Here is a 15709-nt window from a genome sequence, read left to right on the forward strand (position 1 = left end):
CAGAGGCTTGGTCATCATATCACTCGCCAACTTCTTTCGTCTGACTATGTTGGCAGGTCTTAATAAGGGCTTCTGTCTAACTGCTCTGCAACGATAACCCAATCTGTGGAGAATCCGTTGAACAGATTTCGGGCTCATCCCACCAACTTTAGCCACTTCTGCAGTCGTTAATCTGGGATCCATTTCGATGCTCCTCTTGACAGCCCTTTTTGTCTTCTCCGATGGACCAGGACGACCCGGACACTGCTCAGTTGTTTCCTTGCCGTGTTTCCTGAACTGCACGATGATTTTGTTGACCGTCGAAAGCGGGATTCCTAAATTCTGCGAAATTTGCCGCTGACTTATTCCACCATCTGCTTGACCAACTATCCTTCCTCTAACAAAATCTGACAATTCGAGAGAACCTTGAGTTCTAGGCATGTTGTAGCTAATTAGTGTGCGGACCATTTTCATTTATATAGTGCTCTGTGAACACAAATTAGTTAGCGTAAATCAGTTAAATGATGAAAAATTAGGTGTGTATTTACTTGTGACCACCCAGTGTACTACCAGAAGCTTGCCATGGTCTTGTGTTGAAATAATTACATGTACCAATAACTGATCTACTGCCATTCTGTAAAGACCTGTATTATGATTCAACAGAAACTATGGCATTTAATGTTTTGTTGTGGTTTTCTTTATTCTCTTGATAAATGTGTTATGTTTCATCCACTTTCAGTAGTTTTCTGTTGGTCTTTCACTGTTAAAGAATTTTTTGATGTTTCAGTATAGTTTTAGTTGGTTTATTATCAGAGAATAATGATATATTGGTCTTCAGTGACTAATGTATTGTGTTGTATATTGTGTTGCTTCACTAGCACTAAAATCTGCAATATGTTTCAACAACTAACCTACTGGTCCTCTGCCACAAATTAATTATGTTTCAACAACTTTTCTGTTGGTTCTCTGTACTCAAGAGTTGTATGACTCAAAACCTGGTCAGTTTCTCTGCTGCTACTGAAGAAATATAATAATTTCCAATACTGTATAGATATTTCTTTATACAGGAAAAATTTCAATAGACATTCCGTGGACAGGCCTCTATTCAGAACCTGTATTGGTTCATATAGAAGATATATTAGTTCTTGCTGGACCTGTTACAAACAAAGACTATGACCCAGAGAAGCAGAGACTACTCATGCAAGCATGGAAGCAGAAACATCTGGATGACCTTCAAGATCCTACACTTGATGCTAATTTGGGTGAGTGTATTTTGTTGTTAACCTTAGTTTCTGTGACTATTTGCTGCCTTATGCTGATGTGATTTATTTCCAACTTAATTGAATTTTATACAAATTTGATTTAATGTGACTTGATGTTAACTTTGAATACAATAATATGATCTAAACTTTGTATATTGTTACACATTTTGAACTTTGTATAATATGCTGATGTTTACATGAGTTAATGTGACTTCAAAGTAACGTGAGTTAGTGTGATTTGATAGTAATGTTGGTCAGGTTGACTTGATGGTAATGTGGGTTAGTGTGACTTGGTGCTAATGTGGGTTAGTTTAGGTTCATTTTGACTTGTGGTAGCATGCATTTCTATTGAATTTTGACAGTGTAAGTTTACTAACTTTTAGCTATGATAATGCAAGCTAACTTGGATTAGTGTGAGTAACTAGTGTGGTAATTAGTTTAAAGTTATCAATAAATTGAAAAACAATATTATCCATAGTTGTAATGTTGACTTTCTAGCTTTTATGTGACTGTAAACAATTTCATCATTTTAAGTATTTTAAAAGGTATTTAAAAGAAAAACTCCAGATCATTCCATTTTTATTTAACCCTTTTCAGTCTGGTATCCTGTTTTTTGTGAGAGCAAATTACATCTTTAAGTTTCAAAAAATTCTGTCTGATCTTTACCCCAGTTCATCTACAGCATAAAAACTATAATTTATAATTTTATTTTCATTTAGCATTTGTTTTGGATAAAGTAATAAAGAATTCAAACTGCTAATCCTGATTTAGATGTTTGCCCCTCAATTTTAATTTTAATTTGGGAAATATTTCAAACTATAGAATTATTATTATTATTACTGAGTAAACTAAACAATGGCTGCACAACCTGTATAAGCTGAACATTAAGGAAAATGTGGACAAAAAAGTAATATGTGTGGGGGATTATTGCATTAAAATAGAAGGGGAATGGATGCTTTATAAGAAGGTAATTGAGTGTTAGTTGTAGGCCTACCTTAGGATTAAGAAAACATTCAAAGGTCTACATCTTATCAAAATCTAAACAGAGAAACAAGATCCATTAGAAAACAAAAACAAAAGAGAAACAAGCTCTAAGTTCACATCATGAATGAGAATTGAACAAGGCTGTGATAAACATGACTGATTGATGAGTTACCATTCTCTGTGTTTGAGCATGCTGGTGTGAAACAATTTTTACAGACTACAACCCCAGGTCATAAAAGGCCAAATTCTAAAACTGTTGTTAAATATGTTAAGAAACTATCTAAAATGAAGATAAATGACTTTAAAGCTACAACAGCAAATTAAAGCAGTGGTTTCATTATTCTGGATTTTTCTACTAGGATAGCACAACATCTGTACAGACTTGTTTTAGCTTATTTTGTAGATTCTGACTTCATTTTAAATATTAATGTATTGTATTAAGCTACAAAGAGTTTTAGGGAGCTCATACACCAGTCCTATAAAAGAAATTCTAAAAGATGTAAGATCTGAATTTGGCCTTCAAAACTAATTGTTTTCTATGGTAAATGACAGTGGGTTGAACAATGTGACAGCTATATAGTGATTGGAGTTTGGTCATTACCTGAACTTAATAAGTAGTATGTGTTGCTAGAAGTTGATGAAAGAATAAACAGCTGGTTTTGTGATGGTAAAATATGAGGACTGAAAAGGAAAAATTGCAGCTGGATAATAATGACATTTGTATGTGGCAGATAATTTGTTGGAGAAACCTATTACTTCAGAATCATAATCACAGTAACAGGACAAACCTAGAGAGATAACATTACAGTCTTGGAATAGTGGAGGTAAAGATGGAGAACTACATTCTCATTTTGAGCCTGGAGCTGAAGTTGATGGATGAAGTATCTGGTGTAATGTGGAAATATAGAAAATTTATGGGACAAGTTAAGCATTCCATATTAAAAGTGTATAATATGCAAGTAGTATATTTCTTGCTCTTCTGTGGTGTATATTTATTATCTACAAAATTCTAACATTATTCTAAGTTCAGAACATACTGAATGAGGTTGAGATGGTGTGCAAAATTGAAGCCTCAGGTGTTACTTTTTGTAACTTGATTAGTCAAGGAAGTTATCTAATGTTTCATGGGATAGTTGCATCATGTTTTTATTGACTGTTTATTTTGGAGATATCTTGCAGCTGGAACGGAGATATTTCTTTATTTTGGCATTTTTTTCTGATTTGTCAGCTGCAAGGAAAACATGTATGGTTAAGGTGGTTTAAGAATTTTAGAAAAAGTTAAGTTCTGATCCTAGAAGAGTCAAGACAAGCTGTGGAAGTCTTGATCTGACAATATTCCTCGGACTGCTGATTGTGTGTATTTCACTCTCTTCAGTTCATTATTCATTCTTAAATACATTGTACTTTCAAATTTATTAATTTACTTTTTTAAATTCAGCATTCTTCCATAATATTTCTACTAATCAGTCAGTTCATTTTATAGTATTTTGTTTCGACAAAAAGTGTTTGTTTAATTTTATTCTGACTTCAACATTTGACACAAATCACTGCTTATTAGATCCACAAGCCTCTTGATTTTGCAAAACTCACGTAACCATCGATGGTTATAACCTTGAATTACCACAAATGGTAAAACTTAAGTTGTTGCAAGCTCTAAAAACATGATAGTTATAGACTCCAACATGACATAGGTAACAAATAGAATATTTGGTGATGATAATGTTCTGAGTTACTGATCAGACATTGTTCAGCTGCTGAAACAGCTGACAACATCTTAGACAAAAATCTAAATGAGTAGAAAATGTTGGAATCATTCCAGATGTTTGGACCATGTTGGAGAATATATAGAATACCCTTGATCCATTCTTTATGGCTAATGAATTGACACTGTAAGTGGATCTAGCTACACAACACATGATATGAAAATATTTGTTATAAAAGTATTCTTCAATGTGTAAGTTGAAGTTGACAGACTTATGGATTGTGTATGTTTTGATGGAGAAGCTTACAGAACAGATTAAGCACTATTTTGTAAATAACTGAATAGACAACCTGAAGTTGATTGAATAAGCTGTTATTTTCTTGATCCAAGTTTCATACTATATTTAAAAAAGAAGTACAAAGCTGAGATAAATAGAAGGATGTTTGGAGTTATTGGACTCCTTCTGAATGAGACATTGCAGAAGCAGTTGAACTAATGGAAAATGGAGTACACAAAAGATACAGACCTCATGCAGATGACAATCAAAACCAAATGCTTTTGAACCAAGACCAGCAAAAAATGTGTAAAGCTGGAGACTTGTACGAGACAACTGGGCTTCCTTTTTATTTAGTTAATAAGAGTAAGTCACTCAACACATGAAGAGCCAATGATAAATATTCTTCTGAAACTATTCAGATTTTTCTGTATCCTCATTCAAGGCTCTTAGTTCTTCCCTGATAATCAGTGTATCTGATTATTTGACAGCAGTGCCATAACAGCATGGCTTCAGTAACAGGAACCAATAGTTAATATATGTTTTCTCTTTTCCTAGTTTCCTTTTCCCCCTTTACCTTTCTTTTCTTTTTGTTTTCTCCTTCCCAATTTTTGCCATTTTATCTTTTTCTCTATCCAAAATTCTTCCTAGTTTTTGAAGTTTCAAGATTACTCTTATTATTAGACACTTATTTGGAAGACTATTTACTCCTATGGGGAGCTGTACCTACCTTCAAATGAAATTTTAGAGGTACATAAAGCTTGTAAAAGTTGAAGAATTGAATTATGGGGCAATATTTTTTGCATTTTGGGAGGAACAGCAAATAAAAATATATATATTATTTTTCTGGAATTGCATAGCACTTTCTCAACTACCCAGTAGCCTAATCTTAAGGGGTGTTGTTACATTGTTGCAAAGAAGCAAGATGTGGTCATTCTGAGAGGGAATAGACTGGTAGTTAAGGCTAACTTAGTCAGCTTACTTCTACATTTGCTTAAGCATTACATATAGCATAGTAATTCTGTACAGATCTGTGGAAAATGTTTTGGCTGAAAGTTCAATAAACAATATAAATTTCTCACTTTTTGTAATTTCAGTGTGCAATGCTTATAATGTTATTTGTGGTTTGTTTATGTATTGAATACTGGTACCAGACTGATCCCTAGAAATAATACAAGTTAATACTTTTTTACAATAGTGGCATGAAGTGTTATGTATTAAATGCTGTAGAACAGGTTTAGCTGCTGTTTATGTTCGGGAAGGTCCTGAAATTCAGTATAATATTGAGAGATAATCAGTATTAGTTAATATTAATATTAAAAAACATAGTACAGTAGTTATTGTTTTATATTCAAGAAAGTCTGCAATGGATGACATTTCATGTTAAGATAATTCAACATTAGAAAGATTTAAATAGTGGCAGATGATAATCTATACAGTACTGCATGACATTTCTTTATGATAGAGAGATATTCTGTACTGGGTAAGGTTCAAAATAATAGAAATTATTATTGATAAATTTTGTTATATTACAATTGAAGTATTGTATTGGTTGATATTTACTGTTAAAACAAATTTGTGATACATGGGTGTTGGTGATATAAGTTTTTCCTTTAACCCTATATTTAGGTACCTACTTATGCTATTATAAGCTCATTATTAAATTAATTCTCAAGATATTCTTTTTGTGTGATATTTAAATTTCTTTTCTAGTATTTCTCTGAGAAAGCTAATAGTGAAAGTACTTTTGCTGAAGCAAAAACCTCCAAATTGTTTGAATTTCATTATCCTTTTGGATAGGGTTAGAAACGTAAGCTTAAATTTTGTTTATCTGTCTCACTCATAATGAAATTTTAAAAACCTAAATATTTAATAGGTAATGAACCAAGGGGTTTCTTTGAAAACTTGGCTGCCACCATTATTAATAATGTACAGGTAAGAATAAGATGTCAATAAAATGTTTATTTTGTTTTCATAAACTTAATACTTGGTAAGTATAATATTTTAGCAGTGTTATAGTTACATAACTTGAGAGTTTTTAAATTAACATCTGTACATTTTTATGTTTTACTTGCTTTAAACCTGGTAATATCTGTAAATATAGCCTGATCCATTTGCATCTTGATAAAAGTTTCATGTAATTTATCTAAAGATTGTATGTCCCTTTTAAAACTTGACAGCATTTATAGGTAAAATTTGAAAGAATGGCACTTTATATTTATAACTAACTTGACAGATGTAGAAATCTGTCTTAGACTCGGCTGTTTTTAGTATAGTTTGATAAAGTTTCATTATAAAGTTTGAGAACTTTTTTAATTGTTCACAGTAAGTTAAGAGGAAATCTAGTGTAAGTGTCATATATAGATTCTTTAACTCCTTAAACTCGAGTGGATGCTGTCAGAATCTGGCCAAAAATTCTGATTTACCCATTGGAATGTGACAGAGTCTGATAACATGTCTCTTTGGCTGAAAACTAGTTGAAACCATGTTATTGTTCACAAAATTAAAACCTGGAAGTTTTATAAGGTATGGTGATAATTATTAAGAAATCATGAAAACAATTCTGGTAGAACATGCAAAAAATTATGGGTTTAAAGAGTTAAGAAAACATTCCCACATTACATACATAACTGCAGCAAAACATTTTTTTCTTTCTTACAACTAAGCAATGAATGCTGAGTTCTTTATATTACAATTTCTGAAGATTTTACTAAGAATTGTAACAATGAAATGATTTGTGAGTATATATGTATCTACGTATTTATGTAAGTTTATTTTCTTGTAGGTATCAATACAAAATATTCATATTCGCTATGAAGATTCAGTTAGTAATCCTAATGCAGCAATTTCTTGTGGAGTTGCCTTGCAGAGCCTAACTGCCATAACAACAAATAATCGATGGAAACCAACTCAGCTCAACTCCTCAGCAACCAACTTGTTCAAGGTACTCTACAACTTCTTTTTTTAAAAGAAAAAACTTAGTATGTTACTCTGTCAAAAATATTGTTCTACTACTAGAGCATTATTTGTTACCAAAGTGATAGTTCTGAAATAATGACTTAATTTCTGTAGTGCATATCGTTCCACTAAAACTCAAACTGTAATTGACAGTATGAAGCTTCAATTGCTTTAAGTAATAAATTCTAATTGGATCTATAGCATGCATTTCTACAGCATGCATCTGACATATTATAAAGTAATAAAGCTTATTGGTGAAAGAGTTGTATTGTTGAAATGATAAACTGTTGCCTGTAGTAAAGACATTTAGCTTTACTGCATTGTACAGTAGTGTACTGAGAGTTTGAAAGCTGGCTTTAGAGAGTTGGACCTGGCCATTCTATAACTTTAATCAACCATTCAGATAAGCTGATTATACATTTTATGTTTTTGGAGATAGTTTTGTCAATTAGATGTACTGTGAAAGTAATATTTTTTTTTATCTTTGAAAAATGTCTTTTTCACTGTTGATTTATCTTGGGTTTTGCATCTTAACTTTTGTTATTTTAATATTTAATTGAGATAGAACGTTTGTTTACTGTGGGTAGCAGTTTATTAATTCAATCATAAAGTTCTTTTGGTCATAAACTTTACTTACTTAATATGTCAAATACATGCTGTAGAATTGCACACAACAGATTCAATTAGAATTTATTATTTAAACAAATTGAAGCTTTGTATTGTCACTTACAGTTTGTTTTAGTGGAAAGCTCCAGAAGAAGCTGTAAATCAAAATGTTGAGTGTCCTACTAAAGAAAAATAAACCATTTAGTGTTATATGGTTGTTTATAACTAGTACTGAAAATATGTTTAATTGGTATGTATTAATTTGAAGAAATCCTCAGCAGCTAAAAATAAAACTTGAAGTTAGTTTAGTTAAAGTTTTACTCACAGTTTTTCTGTGATTTTATAAAGTTTCATGTAGACAGTTTAGCTTAATTTATTTGGGTTATAATGAAGCTTGTATTGGAAAGAGTGTTTGAAGTACACAGGCTTTTCTTTAAATACTTCTACAAAGTAAGTGCTCTTTTTATTTGTTTTCTCTAGACAAATTTGCATTGATTTGATTTTTAGACTATTAGATGAGACAAAACATATAAAGTATTGGTAGTATAGTGTATATGATTTATTAATAAGATAAAAATTGAGAGAATTGAGTCAGTTAACTTGTTTTTTTAATTCATTTGAACTTTAGTGTTTAATAATAATTGATGTTCTCCAAATGTTCAATTTATTGTAATATTTAACATTACATACAGTTAACTAAAAATACATTTGAATTAAATTAATTACAAGAATTTATTATTATAGTTATGAACAGAAAATTATATCTAAAGTAAAGCTGACTTAAGAATATGTACATCAAACTTTACAAAAATAGAATTAAAAGCTGTACAGTATTATTCATTATATGATTCTTCTAGCCAGTTTTACCATAAGTTGCATATCAATTAGTTTTCATAAAAGTCCCATCCAAGTGAAAGTGTTTAATTCCACAAAACTTGTTTATTTGATTTGTTTTGCATTTGAAGTTGTATTGTATTTTTATGATGAAACTACTTTTCTGGCTAAAAATTAGTAATGCTTTATGATTTAACAATTCATTTATAGTTATTGAAGCTTGAGTCTTTCTCCATTTATATGAATACAAACTGTAACCCTCAAAACTGGGCCAGAAACCTCCTCAGTAATAATAACAACTGGAAGGTAAGAGTCACCCTCTTTAAGTTGTGTTAGTGGAGACTGGAGGCTTGAAATCATTATAAAAATTATTATCATAATTCCACATTAAAAAATAAGTTACTGAATGTTTACTGTTCTCATATTTACAAATTTCACATTACATTACAGAAAACAAAACACAGTGCAACAATGCAGTATATCCAATGACTCAACAATGCTTTCAGGAAAGTTGGATATTATAGAAAAAAACTACATTAAAATGCTCAGTATATTTAGATGTAAACTGTAAATAATGATTTTAAAGTGCATTTAAAGATAATTCAAGTTAAACAAATAATATAATTTAACTTTGGACCAGAACCAGTAGGTGTTTGAAAATCATAAGGTTGTCAAAATTATTGAAAACAAATTGGAAATTTTTAAAATATTTAAAATCATAGTGAATGAATAGATTTTTCGAGATTTTTTAAATTATTTGAATGTTTATTCCTGATTTTCTTATAGCTTTATGAATAGTAGAAGTTACATTAATTGTCATCTATGTAGTGTAGTACAGCCCAAATGATATATATTGCCTGTGTATTTTGTGGAATTATCATCAGAATCATACCTAATAAAAAATTTTGTGATATAGATAAAATGACAGTTTTTTTAATGAACATTGTTTAGAATATTGCCTGGCAATTATTATTCCTGTGTATTTTTGAACCTTTTGTCAAAGTATTTTAGTTCGCCAAAAAATACCTCATTTACAGTAAGAGGATCAGGGGTCAAAATTTATGCTTTCTCAGTTTCTTGAAGAAATCAAGTTTCATTAGGGGAAATTAGCAGCAAAACTTGATATTCCATATGAGAAATCACCGAATTATCACTCATTTTTCATAAATTTGCAGGAAATCAGACCAAAATGTCAATATCTCTCACTTATATGGAGATTTTCCAAACCATAATAACCCTGTTTTTTGATTCTCTGGTATATTGTTCAAAAATTTGTCCTTTTTTCCTACGAAGAGATAGATATATGCAGTTTGGCAGAGCATGGAAACACACTGTGTGAGTGGCCATCTTTAATGTTAATCTTGGGATGATTTTTTAAGTTTGTTTCCATTTCTAGGCAAATAAATAATTTTATCATTTTACTAGGTTTATATGTTATTTTTTGATCAAAATAGAGGAAAATTTTAATTAGTTCAAGTGAATTTAATTTTCTTAATTGATTTCTTGCAGTCATGTCTTTCAAGGGAAATCATTGAAATGTGAGGGAAAATGAACAAAAAAAAAAAGTTACTTTCCCATGAGGGAAACATTTTACCCATTGAAGATGATTAATGTAGATTAATAGGTATTGTGTAAGGATTTTTGTATAAACTAGTAATTATTTTAAGTACTTATGGTAAGGTTGCAGCCATTGGATATCAATCATCCTTGTTAGTAGCCTATATTATCACCTGAATATAATTATTAATTAGTAACTACTTTTTATTTTTTGTATATGTGTTATATGTATTTAAGTTTGTTTCTTTCCATGCTATCTACTTTTACAGTGCTTAATCATGTGAATGTTTTGTTGTGATGTTTTAATTTTTTAACATACTGTTTGAATTGTAGATATGACAGAAGAGATTTGTGCTATGTAGAAAAGCAACAGTTTAAATGTAGGGTAAAGTATTATATAGAATTTACAATATTTGTTTTCGTAACAAGTTGCTTATGTTTGACATGGCAACGTCCTGACAGTGGCATTTACAAGCTTTGTTCATTCAATTTAACTTTCAAAAGGTACTAAGAGATAATAAATTTCTCATCCTTGTTTTCATGACAAAACTGCAGAATATTTTGGAATTGGTGAGTATTGGATTCTTCTTATGGTAAAGAAATGTTTGGTTTCTAAGACATGAAGATTGAACTTGCATAACTATATAGCAGTGTGAATTAGTGCTTTTACATTTTTGTTCTACGATTCTTTATTGTTCAACTGATAATTGATTTAAACATTGTTCTTATTTAGAATGCCTTAAAGAAAGGACTTGCTACATTTAGTATTCAGCAGGAAGAATTTGAATTCAGTAAGTTATTTAATTTTTTTTATAGCCCAAAATATTTGTTAGTTTTTTTCTAGTTAGTTTGTGAAACAAAGGAATGTTTTAATATCAACTGTACAGTACTGTAGCTGTGTTATATCAAGTTAGATCACTTGTGGTTAAGGTTCAGTGTCACTGACAAAAAAAGAATCTGAATGTAAATCTAATTTAGACCAGTATTGTCTTTCATTTCTAAAGTCTTCAAGACATACACATTCTGCAGTTCTATTACATTTACAATTTATAGGGTTTTATAGAAAATGATATATGTATAAAAAGACTTCTTTAACATTAAATTAAATTGATACTGTAAATACTAATGATACTAAGGAATTTACTGAATAATTATTCATTGTTCAGCATTTGTTAAATACTTCTTTAATTAAGGTATTTGTAATGAAAATTATATTAGTAATTTGCTCAACTAAATTAATTGCAGTTGTTAAACCCATTTCTGCCAAAGTGAAAATGATATTCAACAAGTCAAATGAAGCAAAAATTCCAAAATTGTTAGTTGACTTTGTTCTACAAGATGCTGCTTCTCAGTTGTCTCGTAACCAAGTAAGTTGTATCTAATGTAAAATTATTGTTTGTTCAAATTTATGATATGCAGTGCATGTTACAAGTACTGTGAAAGTTTCTTAATTTTTTTTTTCAATAAACTTAGATCTACCATTACTGTTGAATTTATTTACTTTAGTGTTCATGGTTTATCAGCTTCTCCTACTTTTTAACTGTAGTCTTGCAATAATGTTGCCATGAGGTCAGACTTCTTTGGAGAATAGCTGTGTCACCATTATTGTGCTCATCTTTTGTAGATTTCCATAAATTGGCTGTTCTCTTAGATCTTCAAGTTCCAAATGTGTGCTTAAGAAAACCATGGCCATTGGAATTGTATCAGGGTATTTGATGTATGCGGCTGAATGGGAATGCTATGATTTCAATTTCTTCTGCCATCTTTTTGAAGAAAGCAGCTGCTAATTTTAAGATGTGGCTGAATGCTTGTGATTTCTCATGAACTCCAAATCCTTATGTGTTATCTTGTTAATGATATCTGGAGATATACCTAGCTTCATTGCATTGTTTTCTGAGTTGTAGATGTTTGTTTTATAACCTTATCTTATGCTTTGTTAATGAGGGTGTTAGTCCTGATTGGCATGGGGTGTAGTTTTTTAGCCCTTTGCTGTCTCAAATGTACAGTTGTTTGAATTATATTCACTTCCTTGAGAGGCAATGAAGATATTGCTTCAAAATGCACTCTCCTTTGGCTTTGTATTATTTAACAGTCTTGTTGTATAAATATTTTTCTTTGAATAATTGCCAACAATCAAATTTTTAGGCATTTTCCAATCCATGTCAATATGATTAACTTTTATAAGTGTGGGACAGATGCCTTTTTATCATGTGGTTGTAGCTGTAGAACTATTTTGTCATTTGCAGGAGAAGATTGATAATTTACATGAATTTCCTCAATCTTTAAATAATTTGCTGTAGTTCATTTTTGGTGTTACAGAGAAAGTTGTATGTTATGGATTACTCTGTCAGCTCTTTCTTGCTATTCAAATTCGAGATCATGAAATACCAGTTTTACTTCAGCTCTGTGTTACCATGCAGTTTGGGCTTTACATATTATTGGGTTTAGTTTGGTTCTATGTTATCCAGTAAGTTAGGAACTATGGATTCCTAATTTTTCCTCATCTTTATGTAACTGTTTAGTTGGAGATCATGGATTACTATTTTTAGTTCAGCTATTTTCTGGTATAGATGTTAGTTATGATATTTCAATGTTTGTTGTGTGTCATGTTGGTTTTTAGCAGTACCAGTCATATTTGTTCATGTTTCCCAAAGTGTAAAAAGTGGATAGAAAATTACAAAAAATAATCATTGACACTCAGGAATAATATTTGCCTCTTCCTTAGTAATGTAACAGGCAGGTCAGTGGAACAAATCATCAGTTTGTTCATCAATTTTCTTCCAGTACTTAGGAATTTTGACCCTAGCTGAATCATTTCAAATGTTGCTCATCAATCAGCAGTACTTGAAATATCACCCACGAGTTCCTTTAGAGGGCCATGCTAAACAGTGGTGGAAGTATGCATACAAAGCAATTGTCCAGACATCCATAAGACCTTATTCATGGAAACATATACAGGAACACAGGTACTAGATATAGGCTTTGTCTTACTCATGTTATTGTAGGAAAATATTGTACATATAACTCAAATTTATATAAGTTTCCCAGACAATAACTCACCTCTTCACACAGTTTAGCTATCTTCCTTCTGTGTTTGTCTGAGAGATTTGCATGCCACAAACCTTGATACAACTCCCATCTGATTTTATGAGATTTAACATGAATTGCTCTGGTGCACGGTGTAACCAAAGCTCTTCACAAATAGGAGGGCAACACAACTTCCATGAGCAATAACTCCTCTTATGCACTTGCACTTATGGTAACTTAGTCTTCTCCTTGACATTGTACTGAACAGACACATTTAAATATCTTGTCTGAGTTCAGTTTATTGAGAATTGCATCATTAATGAAACTTTGATTTTCATTTTCTCTGGCTTTTGTTTCAAATGCTTTAATTTTTATCATGAATTCTTAAGTGATGATGACTTGTACTTTTTCCTATGTGAGTAATATTGTTCACATTCAGGCCTTACTTGTACCATGGCTCTTTAACTTTTGGAGTCAATGCAGCCGTTGTTTAACATGTCATGGATTACCACATACTTATTGGGCCTCATACTTCTGTCCCATCAGCTAGATTTCCTTCTTCTCAGTTGGAAATGATTTATTAGACTATGACTTTAACCTGAATTGTTTTGGGTAGTGCTTTACCATTCGAGAAATTGACCTTAACCTTCCAGTCTTTTTCTGGATCTCAGTTTCAGTTATGCTTGTGTTCTTTATTATTTCTTTTTTTTACTCCATGATTTATGATTTTTGGGGATTTTTAATTATTAAGATTTATACCATTTCCTTTCTCTTATAGCTCCCCTCTCACATCCAAATTCCTTATCTCCCTCTCATTCCTGACTCCTTGTGTCCCAACATGTAAACTTTCATCCTTTCTCTTTCTTGATTTCCTACCCTTAGTATCTATTTTGCCATTTTGAGGATTGGGCCCCTTACCTTCTTTTTCACTTTCTGGTTCCCCATTTGCACATTTTTGTCTTTTTCCCTTTAACCTATTGTATTCTCTCTCCTAACTCTGCCTTTCATCTGAGACACTTCTTCTTGCTTCCGATAGGTCTCTGTAGACATTCATTCCTATCTATTTGCTGGCTTGGCCTGTTCCATTTCTTCTGCTCTGTCCCTCTTTCCCTTGATGCTGGGACTTGTTGAGTCAGGTTATGTTCCTCTTTACTGTACTCCCTCCTTCTTCTTATGTACTTGTTATTCATCTGGCCCCCTTTCTTTTCTTTGATAGAATATCTTCACTGATATTCCTTTCTCCCTAGTGACCTGGACTGACATTATAAAACTTTTGTCCTCAATATCTTCCAAGATTTTTTTCTTCTTGCTCAGCCTTGCCTTTTACTCATGTTCTTTGTCTAGATCAGTCTACTTCTGACCTTCCCATTCCAGATTCCAGGCTTTTCTCTTTTTATTGTCCCCTCTTTACCAGAAGTCTAGTTTATTGCTCTTTTTGTCAGTGATCATCATACATATATGATCCAGTGGGTACCCATTTCTTCTAATGCTGTTGGTCTCATATTCTGCTAACATTCGTTTTTCATTTGTCCACCTTGGTCTATTTTCTTTTGCCTCCAACCTCATCTGTGGTTTATTTCACCTGATCTGCAGTTGGCCATGGCCAATGTGTTGGACACCTTTTAAACACATCACTCTCAATTCATCCTCCATCTTATTTGCATCTTCCCATTCCTTTCTCTTTCTTTCAACTTAACATTGGACCCTTTTATATTCATTGGTATCATGAGGGTCTTTACTCACCATATTCATAACCTGGGATTCGCATTTCTTTTGTTGTACTATTTACTTAAGTTGGCCCATTCTCAGATGGTTTTCTGTTCTCCCACATCCCATCTTTTACAGGTGATTTGGTTGTAGGGGGGATTTATCCTGTGATCTAAGTCATTTCTCTTACCCACTCAATGTTTGAGACTTTTGGGTGTTTTCTTTATCTCTTGTCTCCACCAAGTTCAGTCTTCTCTTCATCACTTGCAAGCTATGGTATATCTAGTAATCAAGTTTTACACTTCTAATTCTCTTCCTGCATGAGAGGTTCTTTCACTTATGGGGGGCACTACATTCCCTGAAACTCCTCATTCTTTCGGAGCATACACTCATGTGTCTCCTATAGTGGACCTTGCAGACCAAAGGGTTTCTTTATTTGGGGCCCATTGTCCTCATATATGAACCTCTCTTCTCCTCAACTTTCCTCATTATTTTCCTTATCGGGTCTTATTGTTGGATCTCCCTAATCATCCTCCTTCATCCTCACACATCCCTTCTTCATCTTGGAATATTTTACCTTCATCCTTACATGTAGAATTTGCCTGATTCTTCTCATGTCAGGCCAGACTTTCTGATTTTGTGGAATTCTTCTTGTCCCATTCTTGTTGTTCTTCCACTGTCTTTATCTCTCAATACCGTAGCAGGTCTTTTGTTATTGGTCTTATCTCCACTTCTTTCCTCCTGGCCCCTCGATGTGGATTCCTGTACGTGGTGAGGGGACCTCCCAGGGAAGGTTCTGTATTTTCTGTTACTTTCTCT

The 15709-nt window shown here is 32.0% G+C and overlaps 1 protein-coding gene across 1 annotated transcript in view; it reads left to right on the forward strand.

The window, feature by feature from the left end:
• Positions 1-15709, forward strand: part of LOC106462411 (vacuolar protein sorting-associated protein 13A-like) — a gene marked incomplete at its 3' end in the record, with an annotated part of 125434 nt that overhangs the window by 19770 nt on the left and 89955 nt on the right. The window contains exons 5-11 of the mRNA XM_013922337.1: positions 1047-1241; positions 6078-6136; positions 6987-7145; positions 8810-8905; positions 10890-10947; positions 11402-11523; positions 12941-13122. Coding sequence (XP_013777791.1) covers positions 1047-1241; positions 6078-6136; positions 6987-7145; positions 8810-8905; positions 10890-10947; positions 11402-11523; positions 12941-13122 — 871 coding nt within the window. The remainder of the gene's footprint in view (positions 1-1046; positions 1242-6077; positions 6137-6986; positions 7146-8809; positions 8906-10889; positions 10948-11401; positions 11524-12940; positions 13123-15709) is intronic.

This window comes from Limulus polyphemus, unplaced genomic scaffold, assembly GCF_000517525.1.
Source record: "Limulus polyphemus unplaced genomic scaffold, Limulus_polyphemus-2.1.2 Scaffold1159, whole genome shotgun sequence".
Taxonomy (NCBI): domain Eukaryota; kingdom Metazoa; phylum Arthropoda; class Merostomata; order Xiphosura; family Limulidae; genus Limulus; species Limulus polyphemus.